Source organism: Pseudopodoces humilis, chromosome 1, assembly GCF_049639895.1.
Source record: "Pseudopodoces humilis isolate 2021_Gansu_Grassland_sample_001 chromosome 1, ASM4963989v1, whole genome shotgun sequence".
NCBI classification, from domain to species: domain Eukaryota; kingdom Metazoa; phylum Chordata; class Aves; order Passeriformes; family Paridae; genus Pseudopodoces; species Pseudopodoces humilis.
The window spans coordinates 138,480,646-138,503,255 of record NC_142200.1 but is presented as its reverse complement, the minus strand read 5'-3'; the positions used below and the strand labels follow the sequence as shown (position 1 = coordinate 138,503,255).

General features: G+C 36.9%; 1 protein-coding gene across 14 annotated transcripts in view; it reads left to right on the top strand.

The window, feature by feature from the left end:
- Window positions 1-22,327, top strand: part of PARD3 (par-3 family cell polarity regulator) — a 446,220-nt gene extending 423,893 nt beyond the window's left edge. For all 14 annotated transcript variants that reach the window (XM_005518692.3, XM_088052266.1, XM_014248576.2 and 11 more), the window contains 3 exons: window positions 7,271-7,391; window positions 16,667-16,794; window positions 20,236-22,327. In XM_005518692.3, coding sequence (XP_005518749.1) covers window positions 7,271-7,391; window positions 16,667-16,794; window positions 20,236-20,629 — 643 coding nt within the window. In that variant the 3' untranslated portion in view covers window positions 20,630-22,327. The remainder of the gene's footprint in view (window positions 1-7,270; window positions 7,392-16,666; window positions 16,795-20,235) is intronic.
- Window positions 22,328-22,610: the final 283 nt, after the last annotated feature.

The window sequence follows — 22,610 nt, the reverse complement described above, 5'->3', positions numbered from 1 at the left end:
GGATTTCTTCTCTGTGGTCTTTGTTAAATGTCTTCGTATTGCTGTGCCAGGCAGCTCTCACATTGACACAGAATAGTCTGTGATGCCTAATTGTGGATGTTCATCAGACCTAACAGCTCTGGAGCCATCACTGGCTGTTCCAGTTAGCATAGGAAGATTCTTAGGTCAGAGCCTATTTCTTTCCTCCTGACTTTGAAGGAATTTTGTATTTAATTTAGAATCAAAACTGCAAATTTCTGTCTTGCTTGATCACTAGGATTTTTTAACTTTTCTTCTTTTCATGATTTATTAAACCTCTCTCCGTGTATTTCTGATATTTCTTTAACATTCTCATAAGAAATTCACAATGAGATGTATTGTATTTTCTTTTAGGTTTTGTGGCATTCTCTTTTTTTCTTTAACGTTTTTTTTTTTTCTAACTTGGAAAATGGAATAGCCTATGACAACAGCTCTAACAAGTTGTGTGTGGCTGAAAATTGGCTTGGCTTATATCTGCAAAATCTAACAGCTCTAAAGTAAGGCTTAGACTGTGTGATAACCCAGTAGCTGAGTATCTGTTTTCAGATGTTTATAGCAAGCTCCTAAAATCTCTGCTTTTCCCTTTAGTAGAAGAATTCCACTGAAAAGTAAGACTGAGTTTCAGTCTCCGGTGTGCAGGCTCTGACAGGCTAATAAGGAAGAGTGATGGTGGCAATAAAAAGGGTCTTGGGTGCATTCTTCGTATTTCACTGGCTGTAAAATGATGGCCCTGCTAAAGAAGGGCCACAGAGGGACTAAAAGTGAAATCTAGTCTGGAAACTTTGAAGAGACTGTTGTGGAGAAGTGACCTCCCCATCAGCCCCACCTCTCCACTTTGTTTATGGCCGTTACATCAGAAGTGAGTGCCGAATTTAGATCATTTGAGGTTACCTTTTTAATCTGGAGAAGAGAGGTGTATCTTTTTAATTTTTAATTATTTACTCTGTTGAAATTGTGTAAAATTGTCATCTAAACATAATGCCAAAATCTGGAAATTAATTTTACTCACTAAAGAAGAAAGTGAGTGTGTTTGGAGCCTTACATACTTCATGATACTGCAGTTGATGAACTTCCACTGCGAAGGTAAACTGGAATGACACTAAAATTCCCAGTGAGCTGATTTCACATGCATACATATTGACATAAATCCTAATGGTTAAATCCTGTTTTGATGGAATTAGTATGCTGAAGTGTGTAGGTATGTGTACAGGTGACATGCTATATCTTGCCTGTCACATTAAGCCAATCCCTGAATTTAACTGCCTTTAAAATCTGCAGACTTTAAAGGATATATAATGCTCTCTGTTCATTTAGCAAATATGAAATGGCAAGAGAGGATGAGCTTTATAACCATGTGAACCGTAGAAATTAGCCAAAATTTAAAGAGATCTGGGGAAAAAAAAAATCTGGTAGAATGTATACCCTTCAGCATGCAAGAAGCTGCCCTTGTTAGAAACTAACTTTGCATGCATAATTAATTTGAGCTGCACATTTTGTTTCTTACAACTAGAAGAGAAATTGAATTCAGGTGTTTGGTGAACATATGGGGGATTTACTGTGAATTTATGACCTGTGGTTTGAGTGTAAAAACCCAAGATACTAGCTGATAAAACTTAATGAAGCTTGTGCAGAGAAACTATTTTTATTTGCAGTTTTGTAATTCATACATTTTTTGGTTTTTAACACCTCTCCCCTACCTTTTTATGCCTTACTCCAAATAAATTTTTGACACTTAGGAAAAACAAAAGTAGTGTGGAATAAGGCTTTTTATGCCTCCTTCAAGGTTACAACCACAGTACAAGTACACTTGTAGTCTAATAAATTTGATCCCTTGCTCAGCTAATTTTTTTCTCAGATAACTGTAGTAATTCTGTAATCATGCAATAGCTCTTTTATACAGTACTATCCATGGTAACTCCTGTTTGTGTACCATGTCTGTATGTGTTAATATCCATGTGTTCATGAAAAATCTATTCCCTGATGTCTCAGAAAAGTACCATATGTAGGGCACCAGCCAAATCAGTTACACTAACTTAAGCCTGAGGAGTGGCATTTAGATGTCAAAAAATAAACCACAGAACAAAATACTAGGAAAAGACCAACCTGCTCTGGCAAGCTGCTGGCAGGAAGGAGACGGTACAAAGTGTGCTGCTGCTCAGCCCTCATCACCCTGCACTGTGTGGGCACAGTCATCTGTGTCACTGATGATTAACAAACCTGCTTAAAGTGAACAAACTAGCAGACTGTGCACTGGGACATGGTGGTAACTTCAAGGCTGGTAAAGGGCACACTTTCATTTTATTTTATGTCCATGACTTTTTGAAATAACTTGACAGTTTCTGCTTATTCACCCTCAAGGGCCATCCGAAACAGACAAATCCATCTGCTTGGGGTTAAGCACTGCGGCGAGAGGGTGCTTGAGTTCCAGTAAATGTAGCAGAAATTTCTATATTAGATTATCACCACTCTGCTTTCTGTTGGGCTGTTTCATCATGCTAAAGTGATGAAGAAAGGGGCCAATTTTGGAGACATTCAGTTAGTCCTGTACTTTGGTTAGGATGTGTGCCACCAACCATGGCATGGCCACATTGTCAGTCCTCAGTGTGATGGAAATAAATTTGTTGCCTGCTCCTCTCTGTGTGTAAACAGAGGTAGATACTAATTCAGACCTTAATTTTTAATATGACACAAGCAATTTGTTCAGAGGAATAGGAATTTATATCATACAAATGGGTGATAGTTATTTGCCAGCTTGAAGCAAATAAGAACCCATCTGTGTTTTATTACTGCTATCCAGAGATCTAAGCAGCTGGTCAGCCCAGCGAAGCCCCAGCAGCTCAAATGTGTGATAGAAGATTTCAAGGTGTAAAGAACACTGTTTGTTTACTAACCTTTTGGTTATTCTAGTCAAGTTGCAACTGCCTGGTGTTGTTGTTAAGACCCTTTTCCATGCTTTTTCACGCCAATAAATTTTTTTCCCAAATCTTCGGTCATCCCTTTTTAGTGGAATGTTTGTATCTACTTTATCTCACTGAAAATCTGATTGTTTTGAAAGGAATACAGCTTTGCACATCAGTGCATGACATCACACTGAGACATTGCTTAATGATCTGAGACCCTGATGGCCATTGCTGCAACTGCTTGTTTCTGGAAATATGTGACAGCCCTGGCCTATTTAAGCCCTGCTTACCATTGCATTTTTAGTCTGTGCTGGTGGTGGTGTGTTTTGAAGCAGCACTCACAAAACAACTGATTGTGAAATGTGCCATCTGCAGATGGAAGGCAATGGGATGCCAAGTAGAGCTGTGATACAAGAAAGCACAGATGCTTTGCAACCCAAGTAAACTTTGGCCCTAAAAGCCTTTCCTTGAATTTTATTTATTTTAAGAACATTTAATATTGAGAGCACTTTGTTAGAAGAACATCACTGGTATCTGATGCTAGGAGGTGCTAATTGTCTTCTGTAAATTCACAGCCATCTTGTTTTTAAGTAGGCATAAGGGAAGGCTGTTTGGGCAAGCTGTGGTTACTGTAGAGAGTTATAATTCCAGTTTTGCTAAAAATTTTAAAGCCAGCATAGGTCAAATCTTCAATAGACTTTAGATGGATTTCAAGGTCAACTCCCTCCTTCCTGCTAATAGTCCTGAATTCTTTGAGGTGGGTCTGCCTTCAGATTTTCCTTTTGAATGAAGGATTTAAACAAAACATGGCACATTTAATTGAATGTTTGAGGACTTGCCCCATACTCCCACAATGGGGAATTTAAGCAGCAAGAACACCTGCAGCCTGCATCCTAGTAGTCTGTTGATATGACCCTATCTCTCTTGGGTCAATTAATCCAATAAGTCAAAATTCATTTTGCTTTAGACTGGCTAAGGACACTTCACACGGGATATAATTTGTTTAGCTCTGCCCCAAGGGATAATAATGTGACTTACATAAAGATTTGTAAATAAAGGAGAACATCTTGGGACCTGAAAAGGAATAAAGTTAGGTTTGTGCTGTTGACTCCAAAATTTTATTGGTGACAGTGTTCCCTTGTGATTATGATTTTTACATTTCCCTCCTTCTAGAAGTACTAACTGGGAGTTGAATGAGATATCAAGTGGGTGTACCTAGTGTTCCCTGAGTGCAGAGGGAGTGCAGTGGGAGACATAAAAAACAGCAAAGAAAGCACTGATGATAAGAGCAACTGCATGAAGAAAGGTGCAAAAAGAGATGACAGCATGGCAGGCCAGGACAGCGATGTGCAAGCCCTCAGTGGTGAGAAGATTAGGGCAGCTATAATTTAACCCAGAGAATCAGAACAAGGTTGAAATGAAAATGGAAACCAAAGGAGGTGAATCTAAGATATAGTCTAAGCCCTCAAATAATATTTTAAAAATTGTATCTTAGTGCCTCCTTAGCTGTCTGCCTTTTCCTTTTCTAAATAAAAATATTTAATTTTTTAACTATTATAAACCCACTGACTTGATCTCACTTTCTATTTCTTAGAGACTTGGAGCTCAAAGAAATTTGAGTAGATACAGAAATGCCTTTTTCTAATTTTGCTCTTTCTTTTCTGTGAAATAGTCCTTTTTATAATTCACTTCTTTCGCAGTTTTTCTAAATCTGAGTCATGTCCCTTGCTTTTCAGATAAAATAGAAATATTGTTAAAAGATTTATCTTCTCTGTCATTATCAAACCTTTAATAAGTTTGAATAACTTTTCTTATATCAGCTTGACTTCTTTTTTCTTTTCATGTTTTTGTAAGGTTTTTTTTGGCATTAAAATAGGTTCTTAGGTTTGGAGACAAGTTGATCATAAATCCCAGGATTCTCCTTGTCCTTTGTTATTCCTCTCTGCAGTGTGGAGAGTGTCAAATTCATACATTTGCTGTTTGGGAAAAGACACAATTTGGCTCCATGTCATGGACACTATTCATTTTCTTCCTATTCCTCTGATAATATAATTGTTTTAATAAATAACTATCACAAAATGTGTAAAAGCCCTCAGATCTGTAATAACCCTTCCAGTAACCCATTTTGGGGCTGGTGCAGTGTATACTGTATGATGCACAGGGTTTAGTGCAGTACTTTTGGGGTTTGCCTTCTGTTTGCCATTGGATGAACTGCTTCAGTGTCACTTTTGCACTATGATCCTAAAACCTGGAACAACCTTGATTATGGAACACATTGTTGACCCATCATCTTGAATACCACAAGGTATCTATGGATGGCACTTCTTTAGTAATTTTTGCGCAGAAGTTCAATGACTTTCAATGATATTTTCTCTTTCAAACATACATTCTTATGCCTGAAATATTAATATTAACTATATTTTTTGGTTTTTAAGTGCAATTTAACATGCAGAAAAAAAACACTTGCCTGTGTAGAAAGCAGTGGACTACTTGTTTGTTGGATTAACAATACCAGTTAATCAACAGACCATTAAAAACTGTTTTGTATGTCTTGTATTGGATTGTGATGAATCCCTTTAAATTGTGAAATGTATAGCAATGCATGGAGAAAAAAACAAGCAGTTGTATAGTAAAGCTCGGCAGAATTTGACAATGAGGAATAAATTTACATAAAATAGAACTGTAAATGGAGATAAGCTGTTTCACAAAATGAAGTCGAAGTAAGGAAATAAAATTAGCAACACACCTACAATGAAGTGGAAATTTTGAAAATACCAGTGTTTCATTTCCACCTGTTCTAAATTAAGCTTTCTTTTAATTGTACTTTTCAAAAGGGTAATTTTCACATAGAAATTGACTTACCCTACAAATAAAGCATTTCCTAAAGCTCCAATTTGGGTTTAAAAAAAAGCATGAAAGAAAACACTTCTCTAAATTCCTTCCTTTTTCTTTTTCCTTTTTTTCAAAGGCAAAGGCCTTTGGTTTCAAATAAATTAAAAAAAAAAAAAATCAGCCCAAACCACTTCAAAAATTAGCCTTTGCCAGAACCCTACTAATTTTGCTGTCTGGCCAACCAAGCACTGATAAACTCTATTTATTGGCACTGAAAAGAGTGGGAGGTAACGTCTCAAACATCTACAGCCTCCAATCCCCTGCACCTACCAATCCTGAAAGACATGGGAAACAGTCACAAATGGACTCTAGAATTGTCTCTTTTCACATGAAAGAAGACACAGGATATAAATTCACTGTTTTATTGTACCCTGTGTCCAAGAAAATAAATCTATGGAATTGCTTTCCATTGTCTCTCTGCAGATTTCTCTTTGGAAATAAAGTAATAGCTGTCCATTCCTCATCAGCTCATTTGAAATAAACAATGAAATGCAGGGCACAAGAAGCCCACAAGAAAAGATTAAAGTGCTTCTGGTTAGTCTTGATATAACATATTTGTTTGTCAGGCTTTCTGTGATTCTCACATTAACATGTTTGAAAGAGTGGAGTTGTAGGGTCAGGTAGGAGCTGCACAGCTGGAAAAATGTCACCAGGATTAATAAATACCCACTTTCCCCCTTCTCCATGAAATAAGCCTTTCCTGTGCATTATGTTTTCACACACTCCTGCACCATGGAGCGTGGATTACTGGGCAAAAATTTATGGTTTTGAAGGATTGGAGGTTCTGGGTGTGCTGGTTTGTACCTCTGGGACCGAGCCCTCCCCAGCCCACAGTGTCTGTGGGGCCAAGTGAAGCCAGCTCTCACCTGCTGCCCAGATCCATTCCTGCCTATGGCCCTGTCAAATGGATGGCTTTTTACTGGCCCCCAAGCCTTTTAATGCTCTCAGACTGATCAGTTAAAAAGACTTGTCAAAAACAGAACTAAGGGATGACAGGCTCTTATTGACTGGGGAAAATAACCAAATTTTATATAGGTAGAGCCTCCAGACGTAATTAATTTGATGTGAATAAAGATCGGACAGTACTACAGTTTATTGATTGGGGAAAAGTATCTTTCTTGTTTATTCAGTAGCAGAGATCATTAGACTTTTAATTTCCCTTTATGTTAAGTCTGACACTACTATATCTATTCCTCTTCATTCTCTAGGAGTGACATAGACTGGAAAGGTGCCAACAACTTGTGATAACTTTTAGAAATATTCTTATTTGTCTTGTCCTTGCAACGTCTGAAATTTCTTTATAAGACAAAAAACATTAATAATCTTTAAAACAATGAAAGATCTTTGTACTCAATGCTTGTAAATTATTTTTAGGTCTGTAGTCCTGCACTGCAGTAGCAATTCCAGTCACAGGTGGCAGTTTCCAAGTATATTGATCATTTCCATCTTTCCTCTTTTAGTAACAGATCGACCCCCAACAATCACGACCGGATACAGCGCCTGAGACAAGAGTTCCAGCAGGCAAAGCAAGATGAGGACGTGGAAGACAGGAGACGCACTTACAGCTTTGAGCAGCCGTGGGTGAGTGTGCAGGGCCTGTCAAATCTGGGAAGCTTGGCTGACTCCTGCTGTTCCTCGGTGGGTTGGGAATGGACTAAAAGGGTGCTCTGCCTCCACACTTCTACCCTTGCTATGATCCCATTTTTGGTTCATTGATATTTAGTTCATTTCTAAACTTCTTTAGCCATCTGTCATGTGTGCAGATAGCATTACTTGCTCCATGGTTAGAGCCTTGAACTCTGTGAGTTACTGCTTGGATTAGTATCAAAGGCATTGATCTGAAATTTTCAGGGAAAACCAGAATAAAATACATACTAACAATAAATAATGAAAGATTGTAACCTTTTAAATGGTATTTTCTCTGAATCAATATCACAGTGTTTAGTTATTTTCATAAAGGCAGAGGTATGTCTTTTCACAGTAAAAAAGAGATGTGACTGCTTTACAATAGTGCCACTCTGACTCTTACATTAGCTAAGACAGTTCTGTATTGAGATATATGTCCTAATTGATCTTTTAAATCCTGTTCAAACTGATCTAGTAATGTGATACAATTATTTAAATACATGTGCTTATCTTGATTAACATAATTGAATGAATTAGTGCTGCTTTTTAATCAATTACGTATCCTAAATTAGGATCCTTTAAATATGGGGCAAAAACTAATTTTGTTGAAAATTCCATGATAAAGATTTGTGTTCCCAAAAAGATGGGAATGGTGTGATGACAACAGTTGAGTCTCTCACAGCTTCCTCTGAAGCAGGTGAGGGTGTTGAGTTATTGCTGCTCAGCATTGCTATGCACACCGAGGCTGAGGTGAGAACAGCTGAAGAGCCACATGTCTGTGTATGAACTCACTGAGAACAGTATCAGGGTGTAGGCTTCTCTTTTCCTCTTAGAAAACATCTAACTTCCTCTTGAATAAATGCAAACTTTTTTATGACCAGGTGCTTTCAGTTTGAGGTAGGGAAGATAATGTGGTAGCCCATCACAGGGATAACTTAGCAGTTTGGGGTAGGTTGGGGCTGGGTGTAGCTGATACCTTCTGTTACCCATATCAGCTACTGTTTGGTTTTCAAAGGAGAGATTTGAGCAACGTTCTTGGGAAAAATGTGTATGAGAAAAGCTTGCACTCATGAAGACTTGGGAACTAAGCTACTGAAGGTCATGGGCCAAATTGTTGTATATCTAAATGCCATAGCAACTTTAGACAGTCAACTTGGCTTTTATTATAGTTTCTTGTAATGAGTGAGAAGGGAATTATTTGGATGACAGGCTGATTACCTTAGGAATGGAATAATTTCCTAAATTCTGGGTCAGAACATTGACCTTTCTATTTTCTCTCATGCAAACAAATGGTATCTCTCTGTTTACTCTTCTTCTACAGATCATGCAAATGAGTTCAAAGTGACTAATTCAGCTTAATGTATTAATATTAATTAGGAAGCTTATTGTTGTTTTTGTAGGAGCTGCTCTGTTGTTAAATACATAGGTGACCAAATGTTTTATTTTAGATAAGTACTTTAAAAAAAAGTTTCCCAGAGTCTATTTGAACTTACAATTTTATTTTTCCATCATGTACTCCAGCCTTTCAAGATCACAATGCTTGGAAAGGATAGAGCAATGATCTCATCCATTTCATCAGTTCACAGTCATTTCAGTTTTAAAGAACCATAACCCTCTTTTTCTTAGGAGTGTGTTTTACTACTTTAACATGTTAGTCTAAAATGATGAAATTTCTTAAGACAACCTCTCAAAACAGATCCAGATGTATTATTAAATACCAATGACACATAAAAAAATGCAGAATTGGTTTATAATACATGTGTAGGAAAATACTTAGATACATTCATCAGTGTCTTTTCAGTCTTCTCCATCTGTGAGCTGTTGGTTCCAAACCACAGCAGTGCAAAGTGCAACTGTATGTGGGCCATTGTTGAAAAGAGTGTTTTCACCTGAGGGAGATGGGTTGTGCAGCCTACATAAACAAAAGGCTTTGCATACAGAGAAGCCTCTGAGCTGCAAGACAACAGCCAACTCTGACCTGGTTTGGATGGAAAGAGAGGCAAAACCCATCCTTGGAGAAGCGTGTGCTACGAAGTGATAAGTAATTTGCCTTTCTTATTACCAAGCTGATGGGATGGTTGAGGATAGGGAATGAAGTGCTGATGTGATGTGGGACTGTTGGTTACTTTAAGGAAGTATAAATGAACATGGAGTTTGCAGTGGAAGTAATGGGTGCTGATAGAAGTCTGCTCCATCAGCTCTGAGGATATTCAGAGGAGCTCAGTGCCTCAGAAACGCACTAATATACTATTAAAATAGTCCTGTAAACCTCACCAAATTAAAACCCAGATTATTAATGGCCTGTGACACAGGGGTCCAGTTACCTGTGAAAGATACCTTCAGTCTCCTCCCTGGGTGGGAGGCAGATCTCATTCCACGGAGTACAACATCACACTGGCTCTGTGTGGTACCTGTGTGTGTGCCTGGCCCATCCCTTTCTGCTGGGGCCCATCAGGTGAAGGTCCTTTCTCTGTACTTGAGCAATGCAACTGCACTGGACTTTTTGCCCCACTGTGTTTGTCCTGCCTGTAAACAAAGTACTTGACTACCTGTGAGTGTTCAACAGCATCAGGCAGCTTAACAGGCACAAAAAGTGATAGTGCTGGAATGAGATGACACCGTCTATTAAGCAGCATAACATTTCTGCTCAAGGCCATTTGAATGACACACTGTTAGGGTTTAAATAACTGCCTAAATGTTGCAACATCAAGCCATCTCTAAAATTCACTCGACCTGCAAGCTGAGTCAAAGCTTTATAGAAGAGAATTTTGCATTTGTTTATTTTAGATGGCTTTCTCAGGCTTCATAGCTGTTCTTTCTTTTTGCTTTTCTGTGGTGCTTTTTTTGTCTGCCTATTTCAAAAAGCGAGGTACAAGAAGCTTTCAAGGGCAATACTATAGGCCTGATGTTGCATGGAAAAAAAAGATAAAAATAACATAAAATTTGATTAATCCATTTTAATCCTGCTGGTGTTAATTCAGTCAAAGTTTGCAGAAATATGTATCTGGGCATGCAAAATTGTATGGAATTACAGTGTGTCTGCTAATATTTAATGCCCTTGGTGTTGCTATGACACTTTTATACCAATGAGGATTCTTTTGAGGATGATTTTTCTGTTTGGTACCAAAGTTGAGCCTCTGTTTTCTGTGCATTTCTGCATTGTGTTAGGACTGCTGAAGCCTACCTTTGCAGACTTTGGGGGGACTTCATTGTGATTTGTTCCACATCTCATATTTTTGCCTGGTCACATCTTGATTAACATACCTGCCCCTTCAATAATAAAATTACAGTTCTGTAGCCCTAAATGCCACAGGAGTGAGCAATCCAATTTTAAAACAGAGCATTTTGAAACCATGGAAAATACTACAGCTGCTTGCCAGTCCTGCTTGTGGAAGCACACCAGTGATCCAAAAATGCCCACAAAGATGCTTGAGGGACAAAAGTTGGTGCTTTATTTCATCATATTCAATACAATAATTGGTACTGAAAATGGGAAGTAACAAATTCTATTCACAAATACATTAATTTCCAGTTATTCTGGATCTATTTGAATGATGGGAAAAAACTGGCATTAAGAGAGCTGCTGAGGAAAATGTACTTTAAATATTTAGGAGTCAAATAAAATGATACTTTATTTTCTAAAGATAAAAGCTAAGTAGGTCATAATATATACACTACCAGACTTGTTTGAGTATAGCTTTAATTCCATGCAAAAATTTGTGAAAAGTAAATAATTACATGAATTAGAAAAAAAATTAGAAAGAGGAAAGACTCCAGGAGTCCTAGTAATATGTTTATACATGGCCTGATAAATAAAGGCTTAGAAGGTCTGGGGACTATGTGTGGGTTTTTTCTGCTGTTTGTTGGTTTGTAGTGCTTGTCTCTACAGAAGAAAAAAAAAATCTTTTTTTCCTGTTTAAGATACTTGTTTCTTATCCCTGTATTCAAGTCCTTGACCTTCTCAAAGCCATACTAAGCTTTAAATAGTCTAAAATTCTTTAGGAGAAAAAAAAAGCCCTATTTTTATTGCTATAACTTTGACCAAAGTATATTAATATTACTTGAAAAAAATAAATAAGACTTTATTCAATACAAACATTGTAAAGTTTATATCAGGCTGTAAATTATGTAGAATTACTCAACACATAAATGAGAAAGGCAAGTATTGTAATAATTCATTTTATTATTAATCCATTTCAAGCATCTATTTTAGGATAGTTTATGCAAGATATTAGGCAATATCTAAAGGAGTATTGCAGTAGACAAATACCTTAAGCTGAATTAAAGTTTAGCTAAAAAAAAAAGCTGAATTGCAGTTTCTCCTATCCCACAATCTGTTTCAGAGAGGAAAAAAAGTTGTGCAGCAAAGTGTCTCCACAGGTATTTTCTTTTAGCTGTGTGGTTAATAACCATTTTAAATATCAAATCTGCAAAGGATTTAATAAAATGCCAGCATTTTTTGCTAAGGTTTAGGCTCCAACTTGAATATTTTTTTATTTTTAACTTTTTTCTTACCCCCTAGACTTAATCTATTAATATATTTGAAATTAAAAAGTGAAGATATAAGATTTTAAAATGAAGTTAAGTCATTCTAGTTAGTAAAAAGACATATATACAGCTCACTGGCATACGATGAGTATAAATACCTCCAGCAGAACTTCAGGGCTTAGTGGTTTGTTTCTGCCATACTGAAGATTATTTTTCTGCTGCTCCTAATACAGAACAGAAATCATTGTTCTGTACTGCTCAGCTTCCTACATATACACCACAGAAAGGGATGGGATTTTCTTATTACATGTTGCCTAAGTTAATAAATGCACCTGTTGGCAATTTTTAAAAGACTGAAAGACATACTGCTACATGTTCTGTTCACCATAGCAACATAAACACAAAGATGGAAGTAAAAACAGTTTTCAAGGACATCTCCCAGAGACACTGAATGTTTTTTATCATTTTGAATTTCGATATACACAGTTACTAGATTGTCTGTCATCTGTGCCAAGTACATTTGCACATAAAGCAGGCAAGGTCATTTAATCTTATCTATTTCTAATTAGTGCTACACTATGAGAACCATGGGCTTTTGGTCCTTGTGCCTGCCAAGTCCCCAGGTGAACTTGAAACTTCTTGGTTAAACACAGAGCTTAATGTGGAAAAAAAAAAATATAGCACATTTCTTTTAATAAAATAATGGTATTTTTTAATAACTGGGAAAATACTGGCTTGCTCCTTTAGTAATCTCCCTGCTAACTATTTGTTTATCAACCCAAAGAGTTCTGAGTCTCAGTAAGCACTTCTTCCAGCTTGTCCTTGTCAGATAGGTATGTCACTGTCACTGGTAGATCTGTCACCTGAACTAGTTGGATCTCCCTGAAAAGCCAGTGCTCTTCTTGGTCCCCACATTCTCCTGTCTGTAATTTGGTGGCAGCTGTGATCTGTGCCATTCCTGGGGGATCCATGCTGCCACCATGCAGAACTACCCTGTGTGGGTAGAAGTGCCGCTGTGCAGGGACAGAAGTGTGTGGGCAGCCCCTGGGATAAGTAGGAGAAGAGAAGAGGGACCTTTGTCCCCCAAATAAGTTGTCCTGGACTGCTGATAATGGTCACTGCAACATGAGCCATGGTGGTTGCATGTTCTGTTACAGAGCCATTCTCTGTAACATGAAAACATATTTTTGCATAAAGTGAGAAGGAAAGAACTTTTAACTTTGCAGCCCTGGTTTTGAATTAATGCATCTTTGGGAAGAGAGCTGTGTAATTTCATCTATCTTAAAGCACAGTTTTAAGTGCTGAATATTGTTTAACAATGCTGAATTCACTATCATTGCCACTTAAATGTATTGTGGAAGACAGGAACATACATTTATTTGTATAACTCTGCCTTGATTGTTATTGTGGCCTTGACCACATCCTAATTTAAAAGGTCAATGCTTGTCACACATCGCATTGCAGGAGAGGCCAGGGTTCTTATCAATCTGTTCTGTGAGGAGCGAGCTGTTGCCAGCTTTGTTGGATGGTTTCAGGTTGTTATGATTGTCCTTAGCCTTGGGTTGATATCAGTGTTATAATTACTGTGTTACGTGTGCTCCTTGTACATGTTTTTTTGCTGTTGAAAAATCTGAAAATAGTGCAACATTTTTTTTCCTTAATTTTCACCATTTTATGGTAGCATATATGGGCTAGGCATTTATACAGATGTGTGTTTGGGAATGTATTTTATTAAAATATATGTGTATAAAAGTGTACTATGAGATCTGAGACAAAATTACCAATTAGTTTTTGAAGACTAAAGTTTAATAAGTAAATTTGCTTATTAAATAAGTATATTTTGTTTAGTTACTTTAATCAACAGCACATTGAAAATTTATATCGCTGTATGGAGGTTTGCATTTTACTGAGCACGTTAAGGGTCCAAAATGGAACATATTAAGCCTTTGTATCATCATAACCACATATCAAGGGCATTCACAATGGTATCACTGAGGTTTTGAATGAAATGTTTTGAAAGAAAAGCCTTTCCGATGGCTGAATGTACCTGACTGTGTGTATATATGTTATGATATGGAATATGTGATTACATACAAAGGGAGAATTTTTATATCTCATGGACATATTTTTTGATACTTGAAACAGGATAATAGATTTAATTATATGAACAGCTTATTGTAGATGTGAAAAACATTCAGACTAAATAAATGTCCTTTCCAGTTTAGTTAAGTATTGCAAATCCTCTTAGTTGAACAGGGCATATAGGTACTCATACCTTCAGTAAATCAGATAATGGATTTGAGATGTTTGCCTTTAGACCCATCAAATTATAAATGTCGTCCATTAGATGAGATTCTTTGTGAACTGCAGAGAATCCAGACCTGAATCCTCAGATCCTGTCATTCTGGGCATGCACCACAGCAGGCAGACAGGAGTGACAGCTCCTGCCTCTATTGAACCATTGGTTCCTCTGTGCATTAAAAAGAAATATCCCTGAAGTTACATTTTGATCTTAGTCCATTCATACTCCATTAGGACTTTCAGAGCAGAGCCTCTGTCACTTTACTGCAGGCTTCATCTTTCCTCACATGTGTGTGTGCTTTCTAGATGATGCATTTTATTGGCTTGTATAAACCTAAACTGAGCAGCAGCTCAATGCTATCTCCACCTGTTTGGTGATTTAACCATTCTCTGTATTGTCAAATTCTTTAATCCCTTATATTTACAGCCAACTGAAAAAAGGGAAACTGTTTTCAAATAAAGAGAAGCAATTCTGATTTCATGTCTTATCTGTGATAAGTACTTTCTCACATATGACATAATGTAGCTGCAAGCATTCCAATGCTGTTGAAGTGAAACCCATGAAATGAGGAGATCAGCTGTAAAATCTTAGTTTAAATGTTTTATTCTTTATGGGGAAGTTGATATGGGAACTTTAGAGTTTCCCTCTGGTTCATTGTAAGCTACTTATAACCACACAGGAGACAATCCACAAATAAACCTTGTGATTTTCAGGTAATCACTCCCTTCCATAAGCTGAGCCCTTCAATAAAATACCAAATGTCAGAAGACTCTCAATAAAGTCAAGAAAGTTAGAAATGTTGACATATGCAATAACTGAAATGCTGCTCTGTATGTGTTGCCCTTATTTAATATAGTAGGAAATCTCTGTGGGGGTTGTTGGTTTGGACGTACATATGTACAGCTTATTCATCTCTAAGAAAATTTCCCACAAGGCTGACACATGATTCTGTTTTCTCAATTTCTTGCTTCATCTCACCATTCCTAAAGCATTTTTCATTAGAAATGCTGTTTTACTGAGGTTTTTACAGAGTAAACCTATTCTGAAAAAGACATTACTGTTACATTCAGGATTCTCTTAAATGAGTTCACTGTTATGCCTAGTGCTTTCACATTCTGATTCTTTCAGCCAGTAATCTTACAATGGGAAAATTTTATCTGTTAAATTCTGAGCTGAGACTGATGCTCTGTCTGAAGTGTATTCTCATTGACAACAAAGTTTCTAAAAGTTGTACACCTGTTTAAAACTTGTTGTTTCTGGCTACCTGCAGGTACGTGACTATAGTAAGACGCTTATGTCACAAATGACAACTCTAGTTTCTAAAACTTGTCTTCTACGTGCAAAGCTTTTGAAAAGCCTTTTATCTTACATATATTTGTGAGCCATTAGGATCTCTTTTCTGCTGCAGAAATTGTAATGGAAAAAAAACAAGAGATGTTTGTTTTGAGGAAAAGCAGAGATAAAAAGGCAAAACATGCTTTTAAAAGTAAGTCTTAGACAAGCTATTTCAGTCCCAGGCTCAGACAAGTGGTTATGCTCCCTAACCTCCCCATATTTAAGCTTACATATTCTGAATAGTACTGGTAATTTTAAGGAGAAAAAAAATAATGCTGTTTCTTTGTAGGCAAAACTTTATTAGTAAAACAAGAAAAGCCCATAGCATTCTTTGATTTTTTGCGACACTCTATTTTGCAAAATGAAATTACAAAATCTGAAGAAAGTGCTAGGGTAAAGTGAAAAGTGGTATCTCTACAAAAGTAAACTTTTCCATGTTCCAAAGTTTGAATCCAGCCATTCTGTCAGATCTTGACCTGTAATACTCTATTCCCAGAAAGATCATCCATTTTCACTTGCTCTTAGTATTGGCTTCAACGTTTCAAATTGTCACCTTATTAAGATCCTACTCAGAGATACAGGAGTCCTCACTGTCCCCAAGAGACTTGCTGAATTTATCTGAATTTACATGATCATATTCAACCAGAAAATGTTTTCCCCATCTCTGGGCCAACTGCAAAATAGGATGGTTCCACTAAAGGAGAGCGTCACTCGAGTGTATTGGTGAGGTTCAAAGGAGCTGCCCTTCTCCTTCCCACCTTAAATCCTTAGGGGGGTGGAACTTAGCTTTACCATGGATAGGGTGACTTAAAGAGTCTCAAAATCTGTTCCACTGACTTAATTTAAATTACAGTGTTGCCATAAAAGCATAACCCATTCTGGATGATTGTTTGCCTCATACGTCTCAGAAATGGTAGATCACAAACAGAATTTGTAGCACTGGCCACTGTTACGGGTCAGAATTTTACCTAATTATTATGAAAGAGCTACTTGAACTGCATGTTGAAACAAGTATCACTGTAACTGTACAACAGCAACTTAAATGGTAGCTCTTTTGAGGGCATTTTTCTGCTTTGTTTACGACACTTTCATGTTTGTTTTGCAGCCGAACACCAAGACGTACTCACAGAGTGGCAGGCACTCCGTGTCCGTAGAGGTCCAAATGCAGCGGCAGCGGCAAGAAGAACGAGAGAGTTTCCAGCAAGCTCAGCGCCAGTACAGCTCCTTGCCCAGGTATGGGGACTGATACTGGTCTGAAGCTGTTCCATGTGTGGGAGGTTGGAGCTAATTTCATTGGTGGAGGAAAATGTCATACTTCGTGCAGACAGTTTTGTTCAGCGTTGATATTGGGTGGAATGTATTCACTGTGGAAGAGGCATAGAATTTCTTAAGTGAGAGCATGTGGTAGCTGAGAATTGCTTCAGAGAATTTCTTCAGAGCTGATTTCAGGAAAATTTGATGACATTCAGCACCCAATAGAATTGAAATATTAAAACAAACCTCTTCTTTGTGGGATACCATCCAGTTTAATTTTGTACAATTACAAAAGTCTCCTGAGCATGACATGAGGTGTCCCCTTTTGACATGTCAGATGTTTTTTTTTCTGTTGCCTAATTCCTTACTGGGTAGAAATTCTATCTTTGAGATGTTAATATGGAAAAAAAATTAAAAGGGAAAAAAAATTTCAAGACCTCCAACAAAAAAATATGGAACTGAGAAAATTATGCAAGAAATCAAGGGTCTTCAAGTCTATATATATATACATTTTTAAATATATATGGAATGCTGAAAATTAATGCATTTTTTTGTGTAAACAAACCTATGTTTTTTTAAAATAGAAAACTTTTTAAAAGATTAGTTGTTTGGGCAAGATGTTTTTACTTGATATTTAAAGAATTAATAGAAGTTTAGCCAGCTTGTACTGCAAATTAACTCATAGTTAAGCATTATGCAAATAGTCTTTGCATTTTGAAATATCAGCAGCAATGGTTGAATGGAGAATAATTTACACCGGAGCTTGGTGTCAAATTGCTTTCCAATAAGGCTGTATTATTTGTCATGACTTGTGTAGAAATGGTGTGGAAAAAAAATTTGTTGTGACAAGAAATGTTTTACCAGGTATATTATAACTCTTTTTTTGGAAACAAATACAAGCCTTGTAGCAAAGTTCTCTATCCATGAACTCTTATCTTAGCAACATCTTTGAAAATAAAACAGTTTCAGATTTTCAAATGTTTTAGCACCTTTCAGTGTAGAATTTTTCTGTTAAGTTTGGAAGGTGGTAAAGGGAAATGTAAAGTCCCTGTGTTTTCTGAGATCATTAGTTTCTCATCTTGAAAATCTTTATATCCCCTCTTCTTTTTATCTTTGCCTTCCTTTGGAAGTTACCACACCTATTAATGCCATATTGTTTCTCCTGAGAAATTCTCTTTCAGTTATGCTAGCCCCACTCAACCACGTTTATTTAGTTTTAAAACTATGATTCTTAAAACTTACTTACCCTGTTCACAATCTCTGGTAGCATTTAAAATTTGGAATCAGTTGCAATGCTGTTCAGTGGCAGAAATTAAAAACTCCAAGGTGAAAATTAATCTGCAAGAAATATGAAAAATAGATCACAGAACAGCTCATAGAAATGCTTGTTTTGAAAAGAGTTACTGAGAACTTTACTCAAGGTGGTTTTCAACATGAGAAATGGCTAGCAATCTAGCAATGCATTTTACTGGGTAATTAATGATAATTTAATGGCTTAGTTTGAGCTCCCTGGGTGTTTCAGCTGTGCTGAGAGCAGACAGAACTGCAGTTCAGCACTGTAAATACCACAATACTCCTATAACAACCTGGGGCATCTTGTTCTTCAGCTTTACAAACTGTTCCTAATGCTGTGATTGATCTTTAAAGAAATCTTGCTGTTACTCTGAAACCTGGGTCCCAAGCTTTATGTTGCAACCATGACTTTGTAATGACTGAAGTTTGTACACTGGCTTAATTCTTGAGCTTTGCTGCCTTTTATCCTGCGTATTCTCTAAGAGCCTCCTTTTTTTTTCCCCTTTGTGCATTCAAATCTTTAGTACTGAAGGCAAATAAACTCCTGAGACAATTTTAAAGGAACTTCCCAGAAAGACAGGGAAAGTGTGCCAACTAATTTTGAACAAGTACCAGAAAACAGTCAGTAAACTAAATTGGTTCAACTAGTCATCCTCTTGTCCCATGTGAAACTGTAAGAGCAAGGTTTAGCTCCACGTTAATTTTCTAGTAGTTAAAGTTTATCTTGCTCTAGATCAGGAACCTGACAGTTTCGTAGCCTACAGAGGTTCGTTCAATTTGCTCTTGTTCCAGGGAGTGATAAAACATGACTCAGAAGCATTGTTGCTTTGGCAAAGTTGGATATGAGAATGCCAATAACAACTATTAAAAATTTTGTAAGAATTTACATTATGTTGTAATTTTTGCTGCTGTAATTTACATTCATCTTGCATAACATTTTTCATCCAGAGGTCTCAGAATCAGTTATGAAATAAGGTAGATATGGTAATTTTCAAATTATACATGTGGAAGGAAGATTGCAAAAACATTGGGTGACTTTTTACTTTTAATAATGGTAGAAAAATTTTCCAGTTCTCTTTCCGTCTCGCCTGCATGTTTGTTGGATGAGGCCACACTGTCATACGTGATGACATGTGAAGCCATATATAAGCAACTAAATTATTTTCTTATTGATTTATGTTGCAATATATTTTTATTTTATTGCTTGATTCTCATACTCTAATTTTAATCTCAAAGTGGGTATCTCTTTTGCTGCAGCACAAAATTGTTTTACTTTATCACCACCAATCTTATTTTAAATTCATACAAGCATCTAGCAGTTTGATAGTAAATTAAAGTTATTTCAAAACCATAATCTGTCTTCAAAATAATGCGGTGATTTATTGTGTAAAGAGATAAGAATTTGTAATTCCTATGTGTATTTGGCCTATTTATCTACTCCCTGGAGCCAAAAAATGAGCAAAAAAGGTTATCTCTGCCTCTTCTTTTATGAAAGCTATAGCAGACTGGGAAACACTCCTTATTGCACAAAATTCCTTAGTTCTGGAAATGGGAGGAAGAAACTAAAACTACCTCTCAGTACTGAGCTTTATCTTCTGACTTTGTGCAGTGTTAGGGCAAGTGTTTTAAGGATGTGCCTGTTGCATTTTTAATTGAGTGTCAGTCTAGATTCAAATCCTTCATCAGTGACTTTGCAGTTGCTGGCTGTTACCTACATTCTTAGGAAGCACAGCAACATGTATGGTCTTTCCTAGTCTGCAACTGAATTGTAACACTTTTTTCTTGAGAACATGAAGTTAATTGTAGCTGGATGGGTTTTGATGGCATATTCCTACTTCAGAGACCTAGAAATATAGTTCAGATCTTTAGGAAATGTTCTCCCAGCAAAAAAGACAAGATAGCATTTTGGGGCAGAAGAGAACTGTGACTCTAAAAGTGACTTCTAGAGAACACCATAGCTGGGCAAAAGCTGTCTTAGCTATGTCATAGAATATACATAGAATGATCTAGAAGCATGTCCATAGCTGGGCATGGCAGAAGATGCCTTCTTTCCAGTGATCATTGTCAGTAACAGTCACTGGTAAGCCAGAACATTTGTCTAAAAAGCTTTTTCATTTTTCTTTTCAGGCAAAGCAGGAAAAATGCCAGTTCTGTATCTCAAGACTCCTGGGAGCAGAGTTATTCCCCTGGAGAAGGGTTCCAGACTGCGAAGGAAAATCCCAGATATTCCAGCTACCAGGGATCAAGGAATGGCTATATGGGGGGACATGGCTTTAATGCCAGGGTGATGCTAGAAACACAAGAACTGCTCCGTCAAGAGCAGAGGCGGAAAGAACAACAACTGAAAAAAAAAACTTCTTCTGAAGGGCCTAGCAACTATGACTCATATAAGAAAATTCAGGACCCTAATTATACCCCTCCCAAAGGTCCTTTCAGACAAGATGTACCACCTTCACCATCTCAGGTAGCAAGGCTGAACAGATTGCAAACACCAGAAAAGGGAAGACCATTTTATTCTTGAGGTGAAGAAAATGAAGATCAACTTACCATGCAATAAGGAACATTTTCATATAAAGACTTATATTTTGAAAACTTTTTACGCTGATGGTACTAAGGAATATATCCATTTTCTATTTCAGTGCCTTTGAAAATATGGGCAAGGCATTGGTGGGCCTTTGCCCAGGTCTTTGGTGTTCTGTCCCAAGTGTTGAATCCATGGAAGGACATTCCACCATTTGACAATCATATTGGAAGTGAGCAGTGCCACCCCTGCGTTCCGAGTTCTGTAGCCCAGCCCTGTAGCTGTCAATGGCTTTTTGCTAGGATTTGTGGTAATGTGTTTTACTTTGCAGTGACTTGTTACACCAACGTGCAGCTTTGTGGCATAAAATTAATGAATTTGAGTTTGAAGGAAGCATTGACATGTCCTTTATTATTTCTCTCGGGTCAGAAGGAGGTGTACATATCACTCTTGAGTGGATAAGGCTGAGCTGTACTCTGGATTGCAGTTGGAGTTCTGATATGTTTTATGGTGGAGTCATTACCAGTCTTTGTTGATCAATATTTAAGTGTCTATATGCTGAAAAACTATCCTTCTTCTATTATGCACATATGCACTCTTTTTTTTTCTCTCTCTTCCCACTCTGAGCTTATTAAAAAAGCCTTTATCCTGACTCATGAGGAAAACAATATTAAGCTTTCAGTTATCCTGAGAATTCTGTTCGAATTGCCTTATAATCTTAATGCACAGCCCATTACAAATGAAATAACTGGAGAGAGATTATTTATATAGACACAGCCAAACCTTTGATAAGTATATTTTACTATTTTATTAAAGATGGGAAATTATGAACACACATGCAATTGAGTTCTGCTTTGCTTTGCTTTTAAATTAATTTGGTCATATGACACTTGTATCTAGGAAGAGAACTAGGGAGGGTGTCATGTCAGTTCATTTGTCTTTGAGCAAATTTTGGAGATAGCTCAAAGCAAGAGCAGCAGAAATCAAAGTTTTTCTTTGGATCAAATAGCTGTAAAGAGAACAATTCCCTCTTTTTAGACATTGTGAAGCTTTGTGGACAATTTCCTTTGTGCTTCCATATACCATACTGTTGCATCATGATGCTAGATTAAAAAGAAACCTTTAAGCAAATGAATGAGAGATAAGTGGAGACAAACTGTTACACATCATCCTGAAAACATGTCAGTATCCAAAAATTACTAAAGCAAAATGATTGCTCTAACAGAGAATAATATTTAAATGTGCATATGGGATATGAGAATTTCTTTTGCAGCAGCTGTTTTTATGTTTGTTGGTCTGAAGTTCATGTATTGTAAAAAAAAAAGTTGAGTTGCTGAAGTGCCTGCAAATCCTGATGTGAAAAGGCTTGAGAATGGATCTCAGCATATTGTGTACAAAAAAGAGACACAGCAAAAAAAAAAATCATGTATTGTGTGATTAAAAAAAAAAGCCTATTTTTTTTTACTGGCACTTTTTTTTTTTGCGCCAACTTGTTTCTAGAATGTATGTGAAATATCAGCACACATATCTGTGTCTTTTAAGCCTGTTTGTTAACAGTTTTTGTTGTTAATAATGTACTCCATGTTTAAAAGTTCTTATTAGTATAAGCACAGTGACATTGGATGACAATAGGTTTTTTTTTTACGCAGAATTTACAAAACTGTGTAAAATGGCTTTCATTGTACATATGAAATTTAAAATAAAAGGCTGTTTCCATCCTTGTCTTGGTATTGTCTGTAGACCCCTATGAAAACTGCTACAGACACTGAGCTTTAAAAATACTTAACAGATGTTTTATACTATTCCTAATGGTTTGTGTGTGTCATCCTGTGAACACGAGAAGAGAAGAGAAGAGAAGAGAAGAGAAGAGAAGAGAAGAGAAGAGAAGAGAAGAGAAGAGAAGAGAAGAGAAGAGAAGAGAAGAGAAGAGAAGAGAAGAGAAGAGAAGAGAAGAGAAGAGAAAGAGAAGAGAAAGAGAAGA